The sequence below is a fragment of the Anas acuta genome, chromosome 1, assembly GCF_963932015.1.
Source record: "Anas acuta chromosome 1, bAnaAcu1.1, whole genome shotgun sequence".
NCBI lineage: Eukaryota > Metazoa > Chordata > Aves > Anseriformes > Anatidae > Anas > Anas acuta.
The window spans coordinates 203,765,339-203,792,625 of NC_088979.1; the positions used below are offsets into that span (position 1 = coordinate 203,765,339).

Sequence of the window (27,287 nt, forward strand, 5' to 3'; positions counted from 1 at the left end):
GGCTGCAGAGAGCGGTCGTACATGCTCACAGCCACTTGAGGATCTGAGAGACCTGGGACATGTCCCCTTCCAGTAACTCTAGCAGATTCTCTTTTCCTAGATTTTCCTAGATTCCAAGATTCTGGCCACTTTGCATTCCTTCCCGTCTCTGCACAGCCTCCACCAGCTCCGGACACAACCTCTCCTGTCCCAGGCACTCCACTGCATCCTTCCAGTTGGTGTGCTGTAAGAATCTGGCAGACACAGATTCTCTCGACGTGCTGCTTTGCAACTTACCTGCTGCGTTAAACTGACATGGAAACGGAGCAAAGCAACTCTGAACTGTAAGGCTTGTGGTTTCCAGCCAGGATGTTTGGGCCACGAGTGGTTACCAGAAGGGGAGACCTGGTAGGGGAGCTCACCAACCTCTAACTGCAACACGACAGCACTGACACCTCAGCTGGATCTCCAGGATCTCGCCACAGCCAAAGGAGAGCTGGCGGTGCAGTCACCGGAGCTCCAAGCACTGCTCATCTGAGCAAACGTACCCATTTCCTTTAGGGTGAGGTGAATCACCCAGGTGCACAGACTGCATCGCACAGCTCTCCGCTGACCCAGAAAGGGAGCGCCGGGTGACTCTCAGAGAAGCTGCTGTAGAAATATTTAACGCTGTTGAGCTGCCTGTGGTATCCATTTTCTGAGCTCCAGTTTCCACCAGCACTGGTTGAAACAGCTGGAGGTGCTCCAGCACTACATGCAGAACGTACCGGGGAGCACTTCCCACTTGTGGGGCAAAGAAAACCCCAGCACAAAGCTTTGAGACTGCCGAGGCACAACATTTTATTCCATACAGAACTGGAGGGCTAAGGGCCACTGCTGAATTACGATGGCACGGATGTCACTCACCACTTGTCACTTTATGCTTGAGCCACGTGTCTTTGTACGGACACAGCAGTGATTATGGCAACATATTTGAGCTAACCACTGGAGATGTCAGCATGAGTAATACTCAAAAAAGCCTCTTCCTCACCGGGGAGCTTGGTTTCCATCGTGTACTTTGCTCCCCGGCCACCTGCTTACTTTCGTTTCTTGCCCTTCTTTTTGGGGGAGCCAGGCCAGGGAAAGCCCCGCAACTCCAGGCAGGCGGGGGCGTTGTGGCAGACGTAGTAGGCGTTGAGCATAGCAGCTGGGCTGAGGATATCCACGTCCTTCACCGCCTTCTTCCCTTTCTTTTTGGAGCTTTTGCCTTTGGCACGCTTGGGCTTACTACTTTTACCCACCTGCAGAGAGAAAATGACCACAGAAACACACAGTTAGCTCTGCGTCTGGATCGTTTGGATTCTGGGTAGAGGATCCTGAGACATCCTCAACAGCTTCACTGCATCATGGTCCTGGCTTGCAGCATTAGCTCAGAGCCCCCCACCAGCCTCCTGTACTTTGTGGTGATTTTATATAGGGACTACCAAGCATTAAAACACTTTCACCAAATCCATATTTGCTCTATAGCCTGTAAGAATCTTTCAAGTCATCAGACAGGGATGATTAGTGTTCCGCCGTGCTTCTGCCGGGCTAAAAAAAGGGTTGTGCATAATGGAAATCAAACATTCTTTGCAATTGATTTTTTAATTAATGCATGCTGCTCCTCTACCGCTGGCGGTAATACAAATCTAAACAGCAGCTCTGCCATTCTCTGTGTAGGAAGCGGGGCTGCTAAAACTCATCCAGACCCTGGAGCGGGCCAAAGACTCCCGTTAACTCCACCTGAGGAGTGCTGCTGCCTGAACACCCAGCCTCGTGCCTCCGAGAGGGGTTTGCCAGCCTCTGATTCACTCCCGGGATTATTTTCTCACCCACCCTGGGCACTCCTCGCAGGAAGCCTGCAGTGTGTGTGCGTGGAAGACGCTGCCTCCAGGCGCTGAGCGACAGAAAGCAGCTCGGGGACCCACAGGGATTTCTCCTTGCTGCTGTGTGGGCAGGAAGAAGGTGACAGCAGCACAAAGCCACAAGGTGGGCAGCGTCCCAGGAATGGATAGAGCAAGAGCTAGCCCCAGAGGAAAGGCCGGACAGGAGCATTTGCACATCACGAGTGACTGAAAGTATTCGACCCCTGGTCTGATGCCAAGAGCACTTTTTGTACACACCAAGTCACCTTCTGCATCTGCCCTCCCGTTTCTGTTATTTGACTAGCTTTGCACACCACTAATTAACAGTTCTGTGCGATTCATTCAAAATAAAACGGATGGGTGCGAAGGCCGTATGTAGCTATCAGCCAAGCAGAAAAAAAAAATAAATAGAAATCATAAGGTCCATATAAAACACACCACAAGAAGAGAAACAAAAAAGACAGACCAGCAGAAAAAAACAGAGCGAAAGCTGCAGATGCTGGTGGCATTGTTCCTAAAGTTTCAGTCATGCAGACTGCAAACTACTTGAACCCAGACACGCATCAGAGAGGGCGACAAGCCTTTTATACAGACCTTAATTGGACAGAACTTGTTGAATACTTTATGTGCTGGAATGTGTACACTTCAGAGTGGATGCTGACATCAGATTTTTCAGCCAGCCTCCTGAACCACGCTCCCAGTTTGTGCTCCCAGCAGGGTCATGGCAGATTTTGTGAGCTTAATTAGGTTCCCGGTCAGAACCTGGCCTGTAGCTGCTCTTTCAAAATACAAAAGGTGCTTACAGGTAAGGCCAAACTGTTGTAATAAGTCTGCAGTGAGAAGCAGGGAATGTCTTTGGTCTAAAGCTGACTCACTGCTCCTGCTGTCTCTCTGCAACAGCTACCTCTGACCTCAGGGCTTTGAATGTCAGCAGTCGGTCATTGTCAGCAACTGGCTTTTTCTGTCTCTTATTAAATGTGGTGGCATCGGAAAGCTGCAGCCTGCAGTCAGCTCACGTGCTCCAGCACAGCCTAGAGAAGGGGTTCCCGAAACATGGGCAGCTAACAAGCTCCTTGACAGCACCACAAACGCTGTCAGATGTCACACCTTGTGCGTACACATGCACAGAAGGCAGTGCCAGAGCCAACGCGTGGCATAACAGCCAAAATCCCGGAATTTCTTAAGGATTTATCAGGCAACCAAAGTTGAACAGAGTGCAGCTCTTTTTTTGGCAGTTAGAGGCAGGACTGAAGCAGCTCAGAGTTCCTAACTCTTAAAAAAAAACACCAGGATATCCACATTTGTGTGGTGTTTTCACTCACCCGCAAGGAATTGGATTTGGGGCTTTCTAAGATGCCTACAGACTTTTACAGCCTAGAGTCTGTAAACTGCAAGAAAGATCTAGAAGCCAGAATGTGGGGCAGACTTGCACACAACATCAAAGTGTGCAGGTCAGGTTATGCCCTGCAGCCGTGGAACGGAGCCTTTTGGCTATTAACGCCCCTTCCTTAAAATGTGGAATCAACACTAATCGGAAGAATCAAACCTGCATTACCATGGTTAAATCCTGTCAGTGAGCTGGGAGCCTCCACGCTAAGCCCTGAAGATGGTCCCTGCAACACACAATCACGTAGCGACTTACACACTGTGCAACACATTACTATTATTTACCCTAAACTTTAGTTAGAGGATAAAGGAAGAGGGAAAATAGGTCCTTGCACAGCCAGGACCCGGTGTGCCATACCTAAAAGCACAGAACCACCAGTGAGGTAACTCTGAGCTCTGCCAGGGTCCAGGGCTCGGAGCTTCCCTGCACAGATTTTGTGGTCTCCTAGGGGATCTCCCAGCAGATGCCTGGCCAGGGAGGAGAGGAAAGGAGATGAGAAAATAGTAGAGCCTGGGCCACAGCCCCCAATGGCCCCACAGCAAGACCCTACTAGTAGGTAGCAGCAGGGTAGCACAGGGCAGGATCCCACCGCTTCCCTCCACACCTCCCAAAGCCTTCCCGTCCCCTTTCTCCACGCGTGAAAAATCAAAAAAAAATAATAAAATTTAATTATTTTTTTTCCTCAGCTTCTTCCCAGCCGGCCCACCCCACAGCAACGCGGCGCTAACCGCACACCCCCCGCCCTGCCGAAGGCGGACCCCAAGCGCTGAACGGGTCCGGATCCCGGTCCCGGTCCCTGTTCTGATCCCGGTCCCGATTTTGGTCCCGATTTTGATCCCGATTTTGATCCCGATTTTGATCCCGGTCCCGGTCCCGGCCCCCCCGGCCGCGGCTGCCCCGTTACCATGGCGCCCACCCGCGCATGCGCAACCCGCCGCCACCGACCGTTGGGGCGGCAACGGCCGCCTCAGGAAAAGGGCGGGAAAAGCCCCTGAGGGGATCGAAACCGCTCGCGGAGGGGCATTGGAGAAATAAATACATTAAATAAATACATTTTTTAAAAAAAGTACCACAGTAGTTTTTATTTTAGAGAAAGAAGTTGCGTTTTTTTCAAAGGTTGTGGGAAAAAATGGGGTTTCACAGAGTTTTAAGTGAGCTTTTGTGGAAAAAAAATAAAAAAGCTCAAATTTGTGGGCAAAAAGCCTTGGGTTGGGGTACTTGTGGGCAAAAATTACAAAATTGGGTTGGGGTATGCCGGGCTTCGGCTTTTGGGCTGTGCTGGACGAGGCACAGCTCACGCCTCTGTGGTCTGCGCTGCTGGAATGTGTTAAACCAGCATCACGTACCACAGAAACATTTTTAAAAACGACCTCTGGGCTGGGCTGAGTTGAGAACTGAAGTTTCAGAGAGCAGGTATCAAACAGAGCTTGGACGTTTTACAAAAAAAATCTTAGAGTGATAAAAATTTAAGCTGATATCCGAGGTATAAGTGAAGCCACGTGAAGCCGAGGGGTCACAGGGAGGAGCAGGCAGCTGAAGGGCTGATTTTGGTGCTCTGCACCTTTTTTAGGGACTTTTTTTTTTTTTTTTTCTTTCCCCACAACCAGGGTACTACTCACAAATACTGTTTTTGTTAAATGGGTGTGAGGCAGGTTTCTGTTCCACATCCCTCAGCACCAGGTTGTCAATACTGTGCGCTCCCATCTGCAAAGCAGCAGGAGTCCAAAGCAAAAAGTGGAAAAAGTGGAAAGTATCAGGAGCTGGATCACCTTATTTATTTATTTATTTATTTATTTATTTATTTATTTATTTATTTATTTATTTTAAATTTTAAACAAATAAAAAGCTTGTAATCATGCTATTACCAAACCCTGACACTTCAGTGAGTCTGCCTAGAACCTGGTTCCATTTTTATCTGAGATGTTAACCTCTCACAATCTGCTTTCTTGTCCATAAGCCCGTAGAATGCACTTTATTGTATTTTCAGACTCGTCTTCAAAATCTTTACAGGTAGGAGCTTGGAATTTAGTGCAATTTCCTAAGGAAAAGGGGCTTGTACCGCCTCACAGGCTGCCTGTCATCCCCTTTGCCATGACTTTCGAGCCAGCTCTAACCGAGTTTGACACAAAGCCGAGAGTTCAAATATATTAATTTCCTATGAGTTTCATGAAAATTGTCAGCTGTGCCGAGCGTGGGAGACAGACACTATTAATATCTCGGCTGAGGAAATGTCAGCACAGCTCAGACCTTCTCTGGGCTGTTTGGCAAGAGCATGTGCTGTTCCTGCAGTGGGGAGGACAACATGGTATTGAAGGGCAATGGGACATGAACCTGGAGGAAGACGGCTTTGTTTCAGAATAATTTCAACACAAAAAAAAATAAAAATAAATAAATAAATAAAAATCCCTTAATTGTGGGAGCTGGAAGCTATAAAATAAGTTTCAAATGATAGGCATTTTAATACAATGCTAAGTGCTGCAGACCTATATATATATATATATTTCTTTTTCTTCTTTTTTTTTTTTTTTTTTTTTTTTTTTAAGCATTTTTTGAAATAGAGATGCATTTACTTTTATTTTTTTAATTGGATATAATAGCTGTCCAGCCTTTGCTTTCTCCCCTAGTATGAGAATCGTATATATTACAGTGTACTATACACATACATTTCAGTAAATCAGCATTGGAAGGGATTTGAGGTAGAATAAACAATTCAGATTTACAGACACCCTACCATCTTTCCGGCTCTTCCCCTCTTCCTGGCAGCTACAGAGATTGTTGGATTTCTTGCAAACATAAATTTCCGTCTCATGTAATTATAATGATCAATCTGCATTCAGTCATTGCTTTGGATGCTGGTAGGTGATGTGGTTAGAAGGTATGCAGACTGTAAAGAGGCTTTTTAATACCGATACGAGGTTGGATATACTCGGTTAGGAATGCAGAAGTGCAAGGGGGAACTGAGCAAAACGAAGTGTTTGCAGGGAGAGTAGCTCAGTCAGGTATGCTGAAAATAGGAGGAGATACTGAGCCAGACCTGTGACCTACTAGGTTAAAGCATGGATTAATAAAGAATGACAGATCTCCTAAAAGTGAAAGCAAAAGAAGAGACGAGAACAAGGAAAGCAGGAGTCCACCCAATACATTAAGAAAAATAAACATATTAGTGAAAGAAAGGAATAATGTGGTAGGGAGGAAATTGTTTGCAGGAAAATAATTACCTGCATGTGGACTAGATATCAAAGGAGGGCAAAGTGACAGGAACGAGGGCGACTGATAGGCTGCAGCAAAATGTACCTGGTGAGGACTAGAGGAAGTCAAAGAGCAAAGGCACTGCTCAGCAAAACACTGGTCTAATGATTATCTCTTTTATCAGCAGGGAAAGTTGAGCCAGCAGGGCAGGCCGAGTGAGGAAGTGAGACCTGGAAACTTTGGAAATAACAACTGGGTCATCACCCAACACCACGGCTGCCTCGGAGCCGGGAGAGAGCAAGGTGCTGCTGAGGAGGACAATTTGAAAGGTATTTTTGAAACACGGAATGTAAACCCTCAGATTGTTTGCCTTGAGAAGGAAGGGACCGAGTTAATGGAAAACACAAGTTTGTCTTCCTGAAGTGATGTTAGTTCAGGTACAAGTGATAAGACACGCAGCCCAGAAACACACATCTCAGATTCTTTTACTTCTCATGGATATTTTATTTGCTCTAGCCTTTCCCCTTTCATAACTGCTTTCTGCTGCCGTGGGTGGGATGCAGGTTTTGTTGCACAGGAGAAAGTGCTGCTAGAAGGGAATTGCTTTCTGATCAGTGGGGAGTATCAGACTTCACTGAGGCTAATGAGCACGTTACCTCCCTTCTATTCAGACGAAATGATGGAGCAGCTGAACCGCTTTGTCTTCGGCTGCAAAGGAAAATGAGGGATCTTGTTACCCTGTATCATAGACCAAGCTTGTCAGGGCAATGTAGAAGACAAATCATGGACTAAAGAGGTTCCTTGCCAAAAGGAACAAGGCCTTGGGCTTTGCTTGGTCTGGGTGCATCCGTGGCTGTTGTTTTTGGTGGCTGTCTACTAATGCAGCTCCCACATTCTTCATATTTCTCTCCCATTCCTGCCTCTTATGAGGCCACAGATAACGGAATCCTTCTGAGATGCAAACAGCCCTGCCAGAAGAACCTTCACTGCTGGGGGAAATCTCAGGGGAATCCTGGTACCTGATCAGAAGGAGCCAAAAAAGAGAGAAAGAAGCAAAAGAACAAGAAAAAAATAGGGAAAGGGTCAGAAACACGGCTCAGAAATGCTGTCTGTAGACTTTCTAAGTAAAACACTTTTGAATAAAGCTTGGAATAAATAAAGAAATGACGAATGAATAATGAAAAAAATAACAAAAATATTTTTGCTCTGTTCACGGAAAAATGATTTTATGTAATTTTCTAATCAACAAACCACAAGGCATAAAAGAAGCGATCGTAATTACACCCATTGTCTCCTTTTAGCAAAAGCAACTGTCAAATTACCACATTTTACTATTAAGAGTAAAAAGAAGTAACAGCAGTGACAAGTGTGTCAGAAATTAGATCAAGCGTACAAAAATTAGCCTGCACAGTCAACGTGGTTTTTGTAAAGATACTTGGAGCTGGCTACGGAACAAGCTGCTGTTTACAAATGCGAGGGTTTTGATAAATAATTAAGGGAGGTTCCTGCAAACTGGGAGTATAACGAACCTGGCCTCATAAAGACACCGCTGTAGCTCGAGTTTGATAAAAAAAAGAGTGCTTTAGAGGTCAGGACATCTCGCTATCGTTATTTTTATAGAAATATTCACATAAGGGAACGGAGGGCTGTTAGGTTATGGTCCTTTCCACAGAGAGAGTGGAAAATTTACACAAGGGACCGTGTCCAACCAGAGAATCAAATGACTCCTGAGACTTAGTGGGAAGAATTTACTGCCTTATACTCTGTATGCCAACAAGTTGGTATCTTTTCTTGTATATTTTTAAACATGCTGTCCCATAAGCCACGGAATTACTGAAACCCAGTGTCACACTGGCATGCATCCCTTCCCTTCAGCCCCCCTGCCCTGTCCTTTTCCCAGCCCTGACCCCAGTTCTTTTAGGACTGGGCAGCTGGTCCCTGCTGAACCAAACGAGAAGCGGCTGAGCTGCCCTGCTTTGCCTCGGCTGGGGCATTAATAGGGTCTGTCCCTCTGCTCAGATGTCCCCTTTCACAGCTCTCATAAGAACCCAACATCTTTGAGGTTATCTTTTACTCAAATTTGCGTGGAATCAGTTAACCAGCTCAAAAGTTGCTTGTAGAGGACTGAGAGAGGAGGAGTGCAATCGCCGAGTGCCTTTTATCCCTAGGAAATGAAGCTAAAATTAGGAACAGAAGAATCTTAAGGTACTGAAGATATTGACTTACCAGCCGCAGAGCTTTCTGCAACCACCTGTAGGCTGAAAAAAAAAAAAGCTCTGCAGACAGTTTCAACAGAAACCGAGCACATGCAACCGTTCCTGGAACCAGCAGTCGTGTTTGGGGTAAGATAAGATACCGCTCCTCCAGCTGTACAAAAAACAGTAGAAAACTATAGTCTGGAACTTTTTTTTCTCCTATGTGTCAGAATGATTATCCCATAATTGCTGCCTTCTGACTCTTTTAGGGAGAAGAAAACCCTCGCTGCGAAGCAAAGAAGTTTTAAGCTGCTACCAGCTCGCGGTTTGAGGACTCGTAGCAGGATGGAGACTTCCCTGGTATTGCTGGAGGAGCAGCAGCTCAGGCTGCCAGAGGAGCTGGTAAGGGAGTTTTCTAGAGTCTAGAGTTTTTCTAAAAGTCTACCTTTCCCTAGTTACTTTTTTACAAGGAGGTTCAGTTTTTTATATAGAGGTGTATCTCTAGGAAGCTTAACTTGTGGTAGAAATTAATAGTATTCAAACATACCAGCTCATACCTCCTTCTACCACATAGATCCAGGTAATAATTTATATTTCTATTCCATACCTCAGTAAAGATGGAAGGCACCGATAAGCTATGCAAGCCTCACATGAAGCAGAATTTAAATATAAAATGCAGAAAAATGAACATGGTATCAAAGAGGATAACCAGCACCCACACAAACACTGGGAAAAGGAGACACTTGGTGGTGGGTGGGGAGTTGTGAGCCAAATATGAAGGGCTTTTCTAAGGTTTTGATTCTTTAATAATTAACCAGCTCCCTTGTCCCCGTGGAGAAACACCTCCATGCCCTTAGTTTATTAAAACTAAAAGGATTTGATACTTCGATAATACTTCCTTTACACTCACACTTAGCTGTTAGGAACTAAGACTGTTTCCTAAATCACTCTAAAACAGAGAATAGCAGAGGAATGATAAAATAAGTGGCGCAGCTGGAAGCAAATATTGGGATTATTTCAGTGTGGGGTCACCATGAGAAGGAAGGAAAAAGGGAACAGACAGTGTCCCTTGTGCCAAACCATGCAGGGCTCAGCTCAGCTCTCAGGACCCAGGCCTGTGGGGGAAATGGGGGAAAAACTGCACATTTGGTAGGAAAACCAGATGAAGCATCACGGAGAAAATCCTAAACTGTCCAGTTAGTCCTGGGCTCTGTCCCTTAGCACCTGGCTGGAAATAGCAGCATTTATACTACATTTCTACCCCTAAAACAAACAAACAAACAAAATTAACCACCAAAAGCAACATTTAAATTAAGGTGCACAAAGAAAAAAAGTCCCAGCAAATGAATGAACTTCAAAAGTTGCTCTGGTTTATTTTGAACAAAAGCATTTTTAAAAAGGTGAGCAGGTTTACTAATGCTATGTCGTTGCAAAATGTCTTTTGCAAACCACATTCAGGAAACATTCCCAGTTTAATTCTACAGCAATAAGCACGAATCCTGCCGCAACAAATACCTGTGATTTTATCACTTGTGCGCTTGCTACATCGATACAGCTAAAGAGGAGCCGAATTTTACCCATGCTATATTGACACGTTTTTCTTTGACACCAGATCTGGTTTCATAAGGCAGGAAAGGTTTGCCCCAAGATTCCAAGTCCTGGACCAACAGCGTTTGGTAGAAAGAGGTAAGAATTCTCAGACCCCATCAGGATCCTGAAGGAGGCACAGGGAAGCCTTGCACGAGGGCTGCTGGCCAAGGAGAAGGAACGCAGGTGCTGAGAGGAGGCTCACTCAGTGGGTTATCCCCTGCCCACGAGGGTTTTTCCTTGTTATAGAGAGCTCTCAGCTCAGTTTGCTATTCATTCGGAGAGCTCCGGACTGCAGCATCTGCTGTTTTCGTCATGTGATGGCAGCAAAGCGTTACCCAAAGCACTCTTCCTTCCCACTTAAAGGAAAGAGCCAAAAACCTGTGTGAAAATCAGGTTATTTTCAGGAAGATGGGGCATTTACTTTCTCTTCTAGGTTTAGAGGGGCTAAAGAGCAGTGAAGAAAGCAACCTGGAAACCTTTATCCTTCAAAACCAATCAGCCTGCTGCACTTCAGTTCCTTGCATGGACGTTTTAATGGAGCATTTTGATGGATGAGGAAATAATCCTTTACGTGGCACTTTCAGACGTCTTGTAGCTTGGGTCAGTAACTTCTGTGCCAATAACTCCGGGCTTATTTCAGATGGAGAGAAAGCTGGCAATCAATGTCCTCGGCAGCTCTAAGCAACGCACAGCTCACTGTACATCGTACTCCAGTAGAAGGGAGTGAAGCGGTGAAGCAAAGTGGAGCAGTGGAAAAGGTAATTACTATCCCAAATCATCAGCTGTGGAAGAAAGCCTCCAACTCAGGCTGCACAATCCCAGCAGCAGCACTAGCCTGGGGACAAGTGGGAATGTCATCTCCGTTGGCCAAGTCAACCTGTCACCTCTGCTCGAGTGCCACCTATTTTCCACTTCATCAGGGAACCAGGGCGCCTTGCTCACAGCTGCAGGGTGTCTGGAGCACGTTCTTGGACATCCGTAACTGAATTAATGCAAATAAATCAAGCATAAATAATCGTTTGGGGGAGATGGAGACCTTCCACTGCTGAGATTCTCTTAGGACAAACTTGCATGCGTGAACCAAGCAAAGGGGACAGCCCAGACTTTGATCTCTCGTGCATTGGTGTAAATCTGGAGTGAAAACCAGACGAGGATGCTGCTGACACTGCCACCAGCGTGATGCTGAAACCTGGTCCTTGGCCTCTGTGCAGGTCCATCGCTACCCCACCAAGAGGTCACCCCAAAGGGAAGCCCTCCGAAGAGATGGCAGCTGCGTACCAGGGAAGTTTGGGTAGACACAAAGAGGCCTGGCCTCTTTAGAAAGACGGTCACTTTTTTTTCCAGCCTTACTTAGGAACCCCCAGGTCCCAAATCACCTTCCTTTCCAGCCCTGGGGGTCCTCACCGGGGTGGGACGGCGGCTCTCACTGGTAGTGAAGCAGCTCTTCCCAGCGGATGGGCTGGGAGAACACCTCCCGCTCCAGCCACAGCTCGTAGGAGCAGTGGAAATCCTCGGGGAGCTCCAGCCTCTGGCCCAACACGCTCTGCAAGCAGTTATCCACCGGTGCAAACTCCGAGTCCTGGGGCTTGTCGTACCTCCGGCTGTTGAAGGCTTCGATGTTGGCTCTCAGGGTGCATTCTTCAGCCTGGAAGTCCCACGGCCTGGCATCGATATCTAGGTTCAAGAAGAAACAAGACCGTGGTGGTGTCGTGGAGAAAATGACTCTGGTATGGCTTGAGCAAAAGAAAGGATGGAGAATTTACAGCAGTCGTGTGCCTGAACTAAAAACAGTATTATATTAGCCAGTCGGTTATTCCTAATTCTACGGTAATTATTATTCACAACCAGTTGCTGCTATGCATGCATTTATTTTAAGGTATTTAAATGAAATATATTAAAATCACTTGTAAATTCAGCAGAGTCTGAAAACTTCATACAGAAATGTGTTTATTTCTGGCTTTCAGCGTGCTTTAAGGACTCTGTGCCATTACAAAGCTCCTGTTTTTTTCGGAAAGGCCCCACCACTTTTACCAAAAACCTCCACGGATGTCTGAGGCAGAGATCAAGACTGAAAGCTTATAGCTAAAACCTCACAAATTTATTATAAGCTACTGAAAACAAAGGCTTTTAAATCTGGGGCGAGGTTGGGAAGCTAGCAGCTGACTGCAATAACCACAATATTTTAAACATGTAATATGACGTAAATATGTAATGTTTCCAAAAAATTAGCATTTCAAAACTTGGTCTTTACGAGCTCTAAACCTATATGAACCAGCCAGTCGCTCCACAAAGGGTCAGCAAACTCATTGGCTGTGCTGAGGGGAGGGAGAAGTCCGAGCTGCATCTCAATCCAGATACACCAAGCTAAAAATAAACCCTCGGGGAAAAACCCTTCCGGATCTCATCTCGGAAAGCCAAGTGCTGGCACGGCAAGGCGGCCAGGTCAAGAAGCAGCCCCTGCTGAGTAGTGAATTATGCGATCGCGGGCATAAAGAAGCCCTGCTGCTGCCTTCAGCCCTGCAGGGAAGATGAGTGAACTGAGCAAGGCAGCGAGGCGAGAGAAATCCCCGCAAAGGAAAGGGAGTCCCCAGCCTTCCCCGGCCCTCCGGCTCTTTGGGCATCTGGGGAACTCCAGCCTTAAAATTAAAAATAGCGAGTCTAGTTTTGGTTCTTCCGAATCGGTGGCACAGCGGTATCACAGCTCTCCAAAGCACACCCGTCTTTGAAAAACAAATTATATCTTTCGCGGTGGAAATTAACACCCTCATTATAATGCCTCTCTCCCCTGGAAGGAAGGCTTTGTGGTAGGCTTTCACTTCTTGCCCTTTCTCCTTTTGAAACAGGGATGCTGCCCAATTTTTCTGTTTAATCCTCTTTAAAAAAAAAGAAAAGATGTACACAAAGCAACAGTTCAGGACCATGTTATTAAGCCTTCTAAAAATACAGCTTCAGGCCATGGAAGAGCTGTTTAAACAGACCGGCACGTCTTCAGCTTAAGGATCCTCAGCATCCGCCACCCAGATCCCAAATCTGTGGCTGCCCCAAGCACTTGTGTTTGGTTTGGAGCCAGTCAGTGCCTTGAAGGCAAAAGGGATCGGTTTGGGAATGCAGAACTGGAGGGCTGGGCTTGGTGGAAACTCATCTTGAAGACCTCGTGTGATCATATCCCAGCCTGATCTGATTATTCCCAACTTCCTCGTGCAATTTTGCCCCTCCTGATGGTGCCGAATGGTGCCTTAAAGCCTCCGAAAAAAATCCCCAGTGCTAACCCAGCCATATTTATGGGATCCCAGCAGGTCCTAGGACAAAACACGCCCGAAACCCAACACGATGACTGTGCCACCGTGTGCAGGACGCGTCCCCGGCTCTGCTCACCGTTGCCGTAAGCCCAGTCGTCGTTCATGCGGTGCCGCACCTTCTGGTAGATGGCCGACATGGTTTTCATGTTGCTCTTCCTCCACTGCCGCCCCAAGTACTTGGTCTGGATCTTCAGCAGCTTGAGGACGTAGAGCTGCATCATGGCCTGCTTCACCTTCAGCGCTCGCTTCAGTATCGGGGCCGACTTGAAGACTACCAGCATCTGCCAAGAGAGCGACGCAGGTTGAGGCCACGAGCTCAGGAAAGCAAAGCAAAAGCTGCCTGTGCAGCACTGGGAGCTACACATCATACAAACCCCGAGCAGACGGAATAGGGGTGGTCACCATATCCCAAAACTGCTGTAGGGACATCGAGGATTGTAAGAAAAAAAATACTGTTTTCAGGAGGAAAAGTATTTCTCCACCTTACCATCGTCCTCGAGTGTTTCCACTTGGTCAGCTTGTTGAGGATCCTCAGCAGGTTGATGCAGGAGAATAAGTTTCGCCAGCAGAACTGGTTGTTGTCTCCGGCTTCCTGCAAGAGGAGAAGGAAGAGGGTAACCCTAAGGGCAGCTCTGCCCTCCCTGCTGCTCTTCGGTTGCCCAAATCTTATTTTGGATGAGCAACAGAGCCGCCTCCTCACCTGGGCTATCATCATCCCCAGGAAAAGTGCTCTGAAAGCCTCGGACAAAAATCATCGTTTTTAGTTTGTATTTGGGTCTAGAGGAGAGCCCAAGATAAATCACGTTGCCCTGTCACGGGGAATATAGATATATATTTTTTGGTAGATTTGTGTTAGTTGTTTTATGGAGAAAATTACAGCCTAGTCATCACCACTGCTTGGAGAACGGCTTTTTGTTAATTGTATAAATTGACCCCTAAATTACCACATGCTTAGAGGACACATTACGGACAAATAAAAGACAAAATGACGAAGGGTGACAAACGGCAGCGCTCCTGTTGGGAGGATGGGACGCTTCTGTAACAGAGAGCCTCGCCAGCCTAAGTACATACAGCCTCTATGTTATTTGAAATATTAGCTGTATAATTTTAAATATTAGCTGTACATCAGCACCCCCGGCTCCGGCTTGTGTAAACAGCGCTCGTGGCTTGTTTGAGCTGTAATTCCAGCAGCACGGTGACCTGTTCTGTTTGAACAGCACGAGTGTCCCACAAATAACCTACTTGGGGCTGAGAGCAGAAACGAGTGCTGCTTAATTTATAAGCCACTTACAGCAAGCTGCAGCCTTCGCCGCGGAAAAAAAAAAATAAAATAAAATCCTGTTCACATTCTGGGCAGCCTCGGGAGGAGAATTTGGATGAGATGTTTCTGTCAGTGCCTAATCCAGCTCTGAAGCAAGATTTACCAAGAAAATCCTGCCCGTGTAATACCTTTGTTCTTAAAAGCAAGCATCAAAACCCCTCGTTTCGGTAAGCTGGTAAAAGTGCTGGCGTATGTGTAACCTGTAGAGGCCAACGAGAAATAAATCCGCCAGTTGGGAGCACTGTAATGCCGGGATTTGGTAAAAAAACACTCGGATAAAATGCACTCTTCTGCCAGCAGAGGCTACGGCTGTGCTGGAGGCTCCTGCACAGCAGGCAGGATGTCACCGAGATGTCACCGAGATGTCATCGAGATGCCACCAAAGGGGAGGCTCCTGTTATCCTGCCAGGATTCATCCACTCCTGATTTATAATTTTGGAAGAGCAGCTACCGACAGCCAGGGGGTCCCTCCTCTGGGAATGACACTGAAGCAAACCAAGCACGCCCTCCTGTATGCTGCCCACTGAAAGCAAAATGTGTTATGGCTGTGATGTTAAAATCAGTGTATCAGGGTTAAGAAAGAAAGAAAGAAAGAAAGAAAGAAAGAAAGAAAGAAAGAAAGAAAGAAAGAAAGAAAGAAAGAAAGAAAGAAAGAAAGAAAGAAAGAAAGAAAGAAAGAAAGAAAGAAAGAAAGAAAGAAAGAAAGAAGGAAGGAAAGAAGGAAGGAAGGAAAGAAAGAGAGAGAGAAAGAAAGAAAAGCCCAAACTGCATAAAATGTTGGCTGAAGAAAAGAAACACAAATACATGCACAAACACATCTCTGAAGAACCAGGTTGTATTTAATTATTATAAAAATTCAGGGTCTAATTAATAGGAATACACCCTGCATCATTTCTAGACGTGGAGTCAACCAATAAAAACACGAAGAAAAAAAAAAAAAAGGAGAGAAAAAGAAAACTGGAACTTAATTGTCACCTGCCTGAACCTCTCCAAGTAGCTCACCCTGCAGGAGCCCTCCCTAGCAGCAGCCCAGCCTCAAATTCCCACTTTCCGAGGGAAAAAAAAAAAAGGCAGATTTAAGTTTCTTCCAACCAGACATCACATTTTCCTTGAGGGGCCCTGAGATCCTGCATTCACGAGCATCCTCCCCGAGGCAAATATTTTCCCCTAGAAAAATTCAGTTTTCTCTCCGAGCCACAAAACCCAACGTGAGCCTCAGGAGCACCTACTGGCATCTCACAGAGCGTGAGAGCTGAGCAATTAAAGCCTGCGAGGCAACAGCCTCTGGCCGAAGCCTTTTTAAAAGCTCTGGAGCTTTTTAAAAGGCTCTGGAGCTTGGACAAGTAAAAGGGAAAACTCTAAGCCCAGCAGATTGTATGGGGTGCACAAAGCTTGCCTGTGCCTCCCACCCCACTTCCCCATAGCTGGTAACAAGTCGGAATAGAGATGGGAGGAATTTTCTAGTTTGAGGGAGGGAAAAAGTCTAATTTGGGACTGGCTGGGTATAAAGAGGGCAGAAATAATCCATCAAAAATCCTTCCTCGCTTTCCCATGTAGAAAAATGCTGTTACAAGGAGCCCGTGAGCTGCTTACCAGGCTTTCTGCAGTGAGCTCGGGCAAGTCGTGGACCGTGCAGTGCGGATAATCCAGGACGGAGATGCTGCAGAAGATGGGAAAGGAGGGACTCGGTGCAAGAGCAATTTTTTAGGATAATCTATGAGGCTACATCCAGCAACTTGCAACGTCTTTGAATTGCCAGGGCAGAGCCACCTCTGGTGGGCTCCCAGCACCACCAGTGCCTAACGGAGCACATCGAGCCCATCCCGAGCCTGTCCCAAGTGCATTAGTGAGGGCTCGGAGGATTTGGATCCATTAATATGTGGCAGATCAGTTACTCAGATGGACCCACACACAAAAAAAAAGAAAAAAGAAAAAAGAATAAAAAATAAAGAAAAAAGAAAAAAGAAAAAAGAAAAAAGAAAAAAGAAAAAAGAAAAAAGAAAAAAGAAAAAAGAAAAAAGAAAAAAGAAAAAAACACAACCAAAAAAACAACAACAAAACAAACAAAAAACACAAAACCATACAAAAGCACATACAAAAAGCAGATCTTGGGTTAAAATGCAGATATCTGGCAGAATATTTCCAGCAAGAAAATGCGTGGTAAGGGCATCAGGTATTTCCTGGCCTTCCAGGTTTATTGCCTTTGTAAAAGTAGCCAACCAAAAGATTTTATATATTTTTAATATAAATTATATATTAGATATAGTTATAAACTATATTAGATGTTTTATATTTTATATAAATTGATAGTTTATATATTATATATACATATATATTTTGTTTGGCTATGTATATTATATATTAAATAATATATAATATATATATATCATGTATAGTACATATATTATATAAATGATGTATATAATATACAATATATGATATATAGCTACACACTCACTGATGCTATCTGTGCCCCAAGACATGCAGGGATCTAAAATGAAGCTTGCACAATCAACCATGCAGATCCAGCCCTTCCATCCCCTTCTTTGCCACTTTCTGCTTTGAAGCCCAGCAGCTGAGCCACAGCTCAGCCACCGCCGAATTTAGGATAGAGACACGGGGGTCGAGAGATGCCCTAAGCCAGGCTCCACCTCAAGCATCAGCCTGAGGGAGTCAGGAAAGCTGAATTTTGGCTACAAGAAGCAGAGAAGACGCAGAAGGCTCTGCCCCACTTTGCCTTTGTGGAGCTGTGGTCCACAGATGCCCGGGGACAAAAAAAAAAAAACACTTTCTATGCCACACAGAGATGAAAATCAGCCCAATGAGAGCCAGATGGGTCTGGTTGTACCTCAACAGGGGCTGGAACCCCCTGCCCAGCCTTCCCCACCAGCGCTCACTCAGCCCCACCGCGTGTTTGGGGGCCTCATGCACATTCCTCCCTGCTCCACCACCTCTCTCTCTCCCCCAGAAGTGGCTGTACCTGTTCTTGGCAGTGATATAAGACATGATGTTTTGGTTGAAGAACTTCAGGATCAGCGGGATGCAGTTGGCAAACACCAAATGCTGGGACACGTACTCAAACTGGGGGAGAGAAGCGAGACGGGTCAGCGTTAGCGGGAGCAACGGGAGCGTGCGCTGGGAATGGAAACCCATTTCCAGTTGGAAGCAACGCGGCCTCGATGGTTTGCTCTGGACACCCAAAAAACCATCCTCCCCGTGCAGAAGTCTGCTGCATCAGGCTCGCACCGTCTACAACAACTCCCACCGGCGGTGAAATTGCATTTGCCATACAGCGGACATCCAGCCTCTGTGTTTTAGGGATAGGCTCAGTTTAGGGACAGCTTTTCAGTGCAGGTTGCTTTTCAGGATAAAATCTGCAGTGAAACAGCACGTGGGGAAGGAGGAGATAGAGCTACTACGAGAGAAAATTGAGAAATTCCTACTGCAGCACATCCTAACCCAGCCCCTTTTCAAATTTTGACTGAAAAAAGTACCCTTAGCTCCAGACACACTTTTAATTTCTCTCTCCCTCTAAATGTTAAAAGGTTTGGGTTTGCATAACGCAACGAATCTCCACCGCCCTCTAAAGGAGGGATACAACCAGCAGCAATCTCCTACCCACGCAGCCCGTGCTGCCTGACACCATCCCCTCCTGCCCTGCCCACCCTATCCATGCCTCTCACCATCCACATCCAAAACCCAGGAGGAAGGAGCAGCTTGCTCCCACACATCAAAAAAGAAAAAGAAAAAGAAAAAGAAAAAGAAAAAGAAAAAGAAAAAGAAAAAGAAAAAGAAAAAGAAAAAGAAAAAGAAAAAGAAAAAGAAAAAGAAAAAGAAAAAGAAAAAGAAAAAGAAAAAGAAAAAGAAAAAGAAAAAGAAAAAGAAAAAGAAAAAGAAAAAGAAAAAGAAAGGATATGGGAATCCACAGCAAAGGCAGGATTGGAAAATTTGATTTTTTTTTCCATTTTATCCAATCCAGTCCATAGGTTTCTATTTAACCTCATATATATGTACCTATGTCAGTGGGCTTCATAAAACAGATGGATCTGATGGCTTTGCATCACGTGGAACCCTCTTAAATAACAAACTAAAAAAAAAACCACCACCTATTTGACAAAAACCAAATTGCATCTGAGACCCTGAGGCTGAAACCGAAGCCCCCAGAGCTTGACCCTGCCGAGGGGCAGAGGACCAGGTTGGTTGGCCCCACGAGGTCTCACCCAGCACCACTGGAGGGTCTTCCCTAATCCCTATTCCCATCTCCTTCTGCCAGGGGAGGCCCTTTCTTGTGAGATATCCAAAATTTTTCCCCCATCAGCCACAGCGTGAGTTCTTCCAGCAGGCTGGGAACTCGTTCCACGTGGGTGGAAGCGATTCCGTGAAAACCCAGCCAAAGACATACAGCTGCCAGGTTATCCCTCCGTGAGTAAAACCACAAAAAACGTGTCCTGGGGGTAGGGTTCATCCCTCCAGAAGAGCCACCCGCAGCTCCTCGTGGACACGATTCCTGCTGAGGTCCTCCACGGGAGCACGGCGGGACACGGCGGCTGCAGGAGCGGCGTGGCGGTGGCCGGCCCCTTCTCGGCGCTCACCTGGTAGATGTGGTTGAGCTTGAGGTGCTTGAGGAGCAGCAGCAGCAGCGCCGAGATGCTCTTCACGATGATCTCCTTGTGCCTGTTCACATCCATGCCCAGCTTCATGCTCTGCAGGACGGTGATGCTGGGTGGGAGGGAAAGGAGGTAAGGGCGCAGCGGGTACATGGAGAGCGCGCTCGGATCCATCTGGAGAGGCTCCACAGGGACCTTCCAGGGCTTGTTTCATCCCCTCCTGCCCGCTGACACCGGAGTGAGTCAAGAAAAGAAGAGCTGATTGCCCTCGGATAGCAACCCTGGGGAGCAGCATGAAGGATGCCTACTACATCCTCATGGGTAGTTACGACTTGCATCAATTATCACGATTTTGTGATTTGTGCTAGCACAGCACAGGGTCTCCTGATTGCGCTCAAACCCTTAAACTCCCCAAAAAACAGCGTTCATTTCTGTGGCTTTCACCCCTCTGCCCTGACAGCAACAGCAAAACCACAGCCTCACGTAGGTTGGAAGAGCCCTTCAAGATCATCGAGTCCAACCATCAACCTGACCAAACCACGTCCCAGTAGCTTGGACCTCTCCAAAGAGCCACCCCCAGATCCGGAGCCCCCTGAACCTCTTGGAAAGCCCCAATTCTCCCACTTGGTCCAAGACCTCACGTCGCAGCGGGGACGGCTGGTGGCCACCTCCCTGGGGACTTACGGCATCTCTTCTGGCAGCACGTCCGCCAGGATGTTGATGGAGTCGGTCTTGGCTTTGGAGGTGGGCGCCGCAGCCAGGAGGATCTTCAGCAAAGCTATCTGCGGAGGAGGGCAGGCGTGAAGGGATGGTTTTGGGAAGGGGAAATTCCTTCCTTCTCCTTCACTTGCTGGAGCTGGACAACTTCAAACCAACTCACAGTGATGGACCGACTGTGCCAAACCTCAACATTTACACCCTGGGCACACAAGGTAGTTGCAGGGAGCAAACTCTGGTTTGGCATTACTCGCTGCACCCGACCTCTAGCAGCATGGATTAATTAATTAAAGAGTCGCCTGGACTAAATGCACTTAAATCTGTTTGTCTCTTCCTACAGATGCAGCGCACGTGGTCCACTAACATCACAAGGCAGCTGAATTTTGGGACACATCTTGTGTGTGAGAATCTCCTGGGGCCACGGGAAAGCTGCAAGGATGTCCCCAGAGGAATGTGACACCTTACAGACTCCCCATGAGCTGCTGAGGGCACTCCCCAGGTTGGCAGGGACCCGAAACACACCGAAGAAACACGGGCTTACCATGTACTGGGGGAGGTTGTACAGCATGGCTCGGTACAGGATCTCACAAGGGGTTTCTTGGACTTCCTCCTCCCCCTGTAAATAGAAATATTAGGAACAAGGGGGGAAAAATTATTTCTAGTCTGCACGCTTGAGGTATGCCAGTCACCTCCCTAAAACCTATCTCGAGGATTTAAGGATTTGGTCACGATACGGTGTTTTGGAGCAAGGAGCATCCAGGGTGTGTTTAAGGATCAGGGAAAACGCGGGGATTTCTGTGAATTTCTCAAAACGTGGGGATTTCTGTGAATTTCTCAAAACGTGGGGATTTCTGTGAATCTCTCCACGTGTCCGTTCAGTGACGGGGAGCACGGCTCCTTACCAGAGACATGGGGCACTTCTCCAGCTCCTCCTCATTCTTGATCTGGACGTCCGAGATGGAAATGTACTTGTGCTGGCAAAACACACAGAGGCAGAGTAATCCCAGAGGAATTACCTCATATCCGAGGTAAGCTCACGCCTGAACGCATGAATCATTTACAGGGGGCTGAGCGCACACGTGTGTGAGCAACCTGAAGCTCTTAGTGCGTGCCACGGCACGGAGTTAATTCACACTTGATGCCCTGCGGTCCCTCTAGGGCCCTGGAGATCTTGGCCAAAGATTTCCCCACCTCTCCGAGATCCCCACGGGTCTGATCCCTCCTCAGAGCATCCGCTGAGTGCCGGTGAGCACGGAGAGCGCGGGGTGAGGCTGGAGCAGCTTGCTGCTCTGCCGGGCTGCTTCACTTGGACGTGATGCCTTACCTGCTTCAGCGTCTTCACGCTTTCATGAATCGGCCGGGGCAGCCCTATCAGGGTCTCGGTGTCTCTGGAGGGGAGGAGAGAAGGTAAATATAAGGCTGGGGAGGTGATCCTGGTCGCTTCCATCTGATATAAGGTGAAAGAAGGAGCCCAGCGCCCACCTCCCACCTCCTCCTGCACGAGAAAGGGGTGACACCGGGCAAAGGATTTGGGTGAAAGCAGATCTCTGTCCCAAATGTGCTCAGCACCACACCTAAAACCAACACAGCCCGTACACCCTGCTGCGCCCGTGACTGCGCTCGCAGCTTGGTTTGTTCAGAGCGGGGAAATTCACTGGGGATATGGGATCACCCAGCCTCCTCCTCCCCAAAACGTGGGCCCTTGCTCAGGCCATGGGTCATTTATTCTGGGCTAGGTCTGATTTTTTATAGAAGGAGGTCCCCAGAGGCCAGCGTCCCCAGGGAGGTGTTCCAATAACGCAAAACCCAGCGCTGCTCCGCACCGAGGCACAAATTGGGCTGGCTGACCTGAAAACAACCGAGCTCCGTGGGTTAAATTGCATTAAATTGCACCGATGGGAGCTAGGGGACGGCTCTGTCCGCCCTGCACACTCACTGTCCCAGGGTGAAGCCGATGAATTTGTTCCTGCTCGCCTCCAGGAAATGCTCGATGTCTTTCTGTCTGATGGAGCAGCAGAGCAACGCCAAGGAGAAGGGAGGAAAAGAGACATTCATCAGAGCGCTGCCTAGAAAGAGCTCCCGAACGGGGCTGGCAAGAACCTTTTAGCTTTCTAGGATCGATTTCTCGAGGTCTTAATAGCTGCTGGCGACCGCCGCCGTTGCTCACAACGGGAGCCAAAACCGCCTGCGTTCGCTCCAAGGGAGAGCGCAAGCGAACGGCGAGCGGCTCCCCGTGAGCAGCACCTCCTTGCACAGCTTCTGTGCTCCAAAAAAATGCGTCTACAAAATGCACCCGCTCCTTTGGGCAAAGAAACGTGGTCTCCACAGCCTCGCAGAGCGCGTGCCCTAAGGGAGAGGCTGCTGACACCTCGCCGTGGGCATCTTGGATGAGGAGGGCTCGGGGCTCAGCGCTGCTGGAGGGTGGGAGCCCGAGGCAGGGAGCAAAGCAGCCGGATTCCCAGGCAGCAGCCAAGAAAAACAAGGGTCATTTGATGCCAAAAAATTTGACGTGGAGCACGATGGCACCACGTGTGCGGGGACCCACGTGGGACACGGCGTCTCGTGCTGCGGGTGGAGGCGCTTAACCCGTCACTGCCCCCACGGCACAAAGCTGTGTTTGCTGCTGTGTTTTAAGGATCCTGGATTAAACCCGGGCTTCAGATCAGCAGCAAAAAGCTCGCGTGGATTTGAGGGAGGGAGCAGAGGCTTGCCAGGAGCCAACACGCTTGCCATGGGTGGATGTTCATCCTGTAATGAGCTCCAGGACAGAAAACTGGGAGGACTGGGGAGGATGGCAACGAAACCAGCTGGATTTACCTGACTTTGGGGGCCCAGGGGAGCCCTTTGGGGAACGACACCCTTTCAATCGGTGCGCGCTGGGCTGGCATCGCGGGGATGATCGCGTCCCGCTCCAGCAGGTCCAGCTCGCCCTCAATCCCGCTGTCCACCTCATCGCCCTCTTCTTCGTCAATCCCTGCCTCATCGTTCTTGAAGGGGTCCCTCTCGTTGTAGATATCCAAACTGTCCTGCTTCATCAGGGGCTGCGGCAGAAGGGGATGGAGAAATTTTCATTTTTCATCTGCAGCAGCTTTTACAAGCCAAGAAATGCATGAATACTTGGAGAGGGAAGGAAAAAATGTGCTCCCAAGCACAGGCTGGCTCCCTGAGCTTAAAAAAACCCCGATCCGTGTCCCGGGAGGATGCGCTCGCCCTCACCCGCCGGCTCCGGTGCCCGCGCTTCTGCTGCTGCTGCTCCAGGAGCTCGATGCAGTAGGTGGGAGGCGAGGCGGCGCGCATGCTGCGCATCACCTGGATGCTGTCCTCCGGCAGGGGCGGCAGCCCCAGCTCCTCCCTCTTCCTCACCTTCATCGCCTGCAGGGCTTCAAATCCTCCCAGCGTGAACTAGGAGACGACAAGAGAGGTGATGGAGCAGGCAAAGGGCAGGGGGGGTCCCTCTTGAGGGGGTCCCTCCTGTGCCACGCGGCTCTTTGGGGAGCAGTGGGGGATGTCTGGGCCTCATGGTGTCACCCCCAAAATTATCAGGTTCTGGGAAAGGAAGGATTTTCACGCACCAGGAGCACCTTCCAGAGCAGAAGCAGCACCTTCTTCATGGGGAAGTGGGGAGCGTGGCCACTGCAGAACTTGGTCACCATCGTGAAGAGCAGAAGAGCAAACGGCTCCTCGGGGCGCACGGGGAACCCTGGCAGGGAAAGGGACCGGGAGCGGGTTTAGAGCCCCGTCCCCGAGGTCTCCCCACGGAGCTGGGGCACCAAAAGGACCTCGACGGTGCCTCGATGACCCCCGAGGCTCACCCAGCTCCATCCTGAAGGTTTCCCGGCAGGTTTTCCACTCCGGGGGATCCGACTCCTGCTCCACGCGGATGTTCTCCACCATCAGGTACATGACGCTGAGCAGCACCCTGCCGGGACAGCACGGCGGTGACACCGGGGCCCCAAAGATTGTCCCCACGGCCACCCCCTGGTGCCAGCAGCACGGCGGGCAGGGGGCAGAGGGGGGGTACCTGAGCTCGGTGCTGTCGGCCAGCGAGATGGCCGGCTTCCGCAGGGCGCTGCTGCAGGCCTGGCTGTTGCTGCAGGGCAGGGAAGGGACGAGCTCAGCACCAGGCACGGGCTGATCCTCGCCCCAACCCCAATCCCAACCCCAATCCCAATCCCAACCCCAATCCCAGCCCCAATCCCATCCCACAGCCCTGGAGGTGGAGACGCAGCGCTCGGGGCTGTGCCGCGGCTACAGGTCGGCGGCGAGGAGGAGGAGGGTGAAAAAGGGGGAAGAGGAGGAGGAGGAGGAGGATGGGGAGAAGAGGAGGATGAAGGCAGCGCAGGTCCTCTCACTCGATCTCCATGTTGAGCAGCTCCAGGAAGGCGGTGAAGGTTCCCAGCTGGTACAGGAGGAAGCTGTTGTGCCGAGACCACCGCAGGACATCGCCTTCGTTAGCGCAGTCCCCAAACACGCCTGGAGAGGCCCCGAGGGAGGCAGTGGTTAGGAGGAAGCTTCCTTGGAGGCCTCGGGGCCATCCTGGAAGGAGCTTTGCTGCATGGAGCTGGCACAGGATCACCTCCCCGAGATGCCATTTCTCCCAAACCACCCATCAGAGCCAGGCAGGGGGTGCGCGGCCGCATCCGGACGCGCTCCTTACCCTGCGCCAGGTACAGGATGGCCCGCGCCACCTTCAGCCTCTTGTCCCTGTTGACCACCTCCAGCCCATCCAGGAGGTGCATGATGTAGGCTTTCTGCTGCGCCCCGTCCAGCTCCAGCCACCGCCGGCCCCGCACTGCGAAGGGGACACGACCACGACCACGGCCACCGGGTGGGTGCCGGCTGCATCGGGGCAGCCCCACGCCACCGGCTGCTGAACCCGGAGCCGGTACCTTGGGTGTGAAAATCCTCCTCGAAGCATCTCCGGTTGGTGCCGAACTCGGGCTCCTCGGTGTAGCTGTACAGCTCTGATGGACAAAGGGGTCGGCAGTGAGGCGGGGGCTTCCCCCTCCTCCTCTCCCCCAAATTCCTTGTGGGGCTCTGAGATGTCCCCACGTGCCCAAGGAAACGGGGCAGAGCCCCCAACTCGTCCCTGGGCCCTTTTGTAGCTCCAGCAGGCACCTGGTACCCACCCGACGTTACCAAATTCAGCATTTCCAGCCCTAATTCGCAGCTCCGGTTTCTGTTCCCCGGGGATTTTCCCCCTCCCTCCTCTTCCTCACCCCTGGGCCATTCCCACGCCCCTGCCCCGCTGCCTCTGCAGCACCGTAGGGGTTTTTTTTGGGGGGTAAATTTCTGTCCCCGTTCAGTCAATTTGCAAAGGGAGGGGCTGCAGAAGCACCCGTGCAGCCAGGCAGAACCTGCGCTGATTTCACGCTGAGCTGCTCGGAGGCTGTGGGGCTGCACCCGGAGGGACACGGCGCTGTGCCCGGTCCTATATAATTCCTACAGCCCCGTGCAACTCCTACAGCAGCTCCAGGGGGGGGATCCCGGCAGTTTTGGGGTGGAAGCAGCTCAACTCACCGCCCCGCAGGGAGATGTGGGATGGGGACATAGGGTGTTCATAAAAACCTCGTGCTCTTTTAACACCAGCACGATGCTACCCCATAACCACCTCCCACCCCACAAGGACACCCGTGGGAGCAATGCACCCCAAAACACCCCCCCTGGCTCCCACCTGACAGCTCCGCGCCGTGGCCGTCGGCGTCCCCGTATCCAAACTCCAGGTTGGGGCAGTCCAAGGAGCCCTGCGGAGAGCAGCGGGGGCGAGCGGTGGGCGCGGGGGGCTCCCACGTCCCGGGTTGGGGAGGGGGGGGGGCTTCTGGGGAGCCCCCCTGGCTGGGTTTGTGCCGCAGGGGGGGGTTCGTGCATCGAAAATCTCAGCACAGGTCCCCAGGGCTTGGCCGGGCCGTTTTGGCACGGGGCAGATTTGGGGAGGTGCGTGTAAAAATAGCGCTCCCCGGCCCCAGCAGCACCGCGACAAAGCCTGGGCAGGACCCGGGCTGGACCCCCCCCCCACCACCACCCCCGGGGAGCGTTTGCTGCGTTCAGAGCCCCCCCCGTGTGCCCCCTTTCCCCCCCCCATGGCTTAAAAACCGGGGCCGGTTTGGAGCCAGGGCACCCATGGGGGGCGCAGACCCCGCGCCCTCCCCATCCCCACCCCAGATTTTGGGGTGCCCGGGTTGGGGGGGTTGGAGGGGGGGGGGGGGGGGGGGGCTGCAGACCTCAGCCCCCCAGCGGCTCCCGAGGAATTGGAGCGTGAAACCCGGCGGAGGAGGCGCGGTGGGGTGGGCACGCGGCTGGGCAACACACGGGAAATAAATAATAATAAAAACGATAAAAAATTAATAAAAAAAACGTGAAATAAACGCCCTGACCATCAGCTCCCCTCCCGCGTCCCTGGCAGCCAGGCTGGGACCGGGGCGCGCTGCCCCCGTTAATTGTCCCCGTTAATTAACGCCGATGTCCCTCGGGATGCGCAGCGCAAATCCCCGATTCCTGCCCAATTTTTGCCCCGATTTCTGCCCAATTTTTGCCCCGATTTCTGCCCATTTTTTGCAGCCCGGCAGAGGAGCCCGGCCGGGGAGAGCGGATTTGGGAAGCCGGGCGGCTCCGGGAGCTGGGGGGGGGGGGGACGGCGAAAAGCCCGGAGCCCCCCCTTGGGCACCGACCCCCGGTGGGCACCCAGGGGCCGGGGCCCCCCCGCGCCCTACTCCCGGGGGTCCCCTGGGGGGCTTCGTGTTCCCCACAGCCCCCCCCCAGCACCGGGGGGGCTGCATTAGGGGCTCCCCCTCGGGACCGAGCCCCCCCCCAGCCCCCTCCAGACCCCCAGAGACCCCGATCCGGCACCCAAAAATCCACGATCCGCACCCCCCAAGCCCCAATGGGGCCCCCCCAGCCCGACCCCACTTTGGGGTCCCCCCCACCCCGAGGTGCCCCCCCCCCAGGTCCTCACCTCGGATTCTTTCCGCTGCCCCCTGAAGAGCTCCCGGCGCTGGGGCTGGGGCTGGGGGGGCCCCGGCCGAGCCCTCCCCGGACCCGGTCCCGGTCCCGGAGCCGCCGCCGCCTCCATGCGCTGCGCCCCCCCCGTGTCCCCCCCTCCCCAGGACAGCGCCACCGAGCA

The 27,287-nt window shown here is 50.4% G+C and overlaps 2 protein-coding genes and 1 long non-coding RNA gene across 7 annotated transcripts; 1 reads left to right on the forward strand and 2 right to left on the reverse strand.

Annotated features, from left to right (window-relative positions):
- Positions 1-794: 794 nt before the first annotated feature.
- On the reverse strand, positions 795-8,683 carry SMKR1 (small lysine rich protein 1). 3 transcript variants are annotated; one of them, XM_068670195.1, is made up of 5 exons: positions 8,665-8,683; positions 4,869-4,953; positions 3,607-3,716; positions 3,418-3,475; positions 795-1,259 (listed from the first exon to the last, which is right to left on the reverse strand). In XM_068670195.1, the coding sequence occupies exons 4-5, from the start codon at positions 3,418-3,420 to the stop codon at positions 1,056-1,058; spliced, it is 207 nt and encodes a 68-aa protein (XP_068526296.1). In that variant the 5' UTR covers positions 3,421-3,475; positions 3,607-3,716; positions 4,869-4,953; positions 8,665-8,683; the 3' UTR covers positions 795-1,055. The 3 variants fall into 3 exon arrangements, with proteins under 3 accessions (XP_068526296.1, XP_068526297.1, XP_068526295.1); XM_068670196.1 differs by lacking the exons at positions 4,869-4,953; positions 8,665-8,683 and adding an exon at positions 4,008-4,131; XM_068670194.1 differs by lacking the exons at positions 4,869-4,953; positions 8,665-8,683 and adding an exon at positions 3,985-4,125.
- Positions 6,401-12,138, forward strand: LOC137849984 (uncharacterized). Of its 2 annotated transcripts, XR_011092216.1 has the most exons (5): positions 6,401-6,546; positions 6,623-6,767; positions 8,607-8,780; positions 8,903-9,035; positions 10,092-12,138. It is a non-coding gene; the product is annotated as an uncharacterized lncRNA (long non-coding RNA). The 2 variants fall into 2 exon arrangements; XR_011092215.1 differs by lacking the exons at positions 6,401-6,546; positions 6,623-6,767 and having other exon boundaries at positions 8,035-8,780.
- On the reverse strand, positions 9,982-27,287 carry STRIP2 (striatin interacting protein 2). Of its 2 annotated transcripts, XM_068670192.1 has the most exons (21): positions 27,120-27,286; positions 25,842-25,911; positions 25,057-25,131; positions 24,825-24,959; positions 24,520-24,640; positions 24,189-24,257; positions 23,980-24,086; positions 23,740-23,867; positions 23,384-23,569; positions 22,985-23,208; positions 22,104-22,169; positions 21,492-21,555; positions 21,070-21,141; positions 20,709-20,783; positions 20,135-20,232; positions 19,436-19,562; positions 17,824-17,924; positions 16,437-16,503; positions 14,010-14,114; positions 13,599-13,803; positions 9,982-11,897 (listed from the first exon to the last, which is right to left on the reverse strand). In XM_068670192.1, the coding sequence occupies exons 1-21, from the start codon at positions 27,234-27,236 to the stop codon at positions 11,647-11,649; spliced, it is 2,463 nt and encodes an 820-aa protein (XP_068526293.1). In that variant the 5' UTR covers positions 27,237-27,286; the 3' UTR covers positions 9,982-11,646. The 2 variants fall into 2 exon arrangements, with proteins under 2 accessions (XP_068526293.1, XP_068526294.1); XM_068670193.1 differs by lacking the exon at positions 22,104-22,169 and having other exon boundaries at positions 27,120-27,287.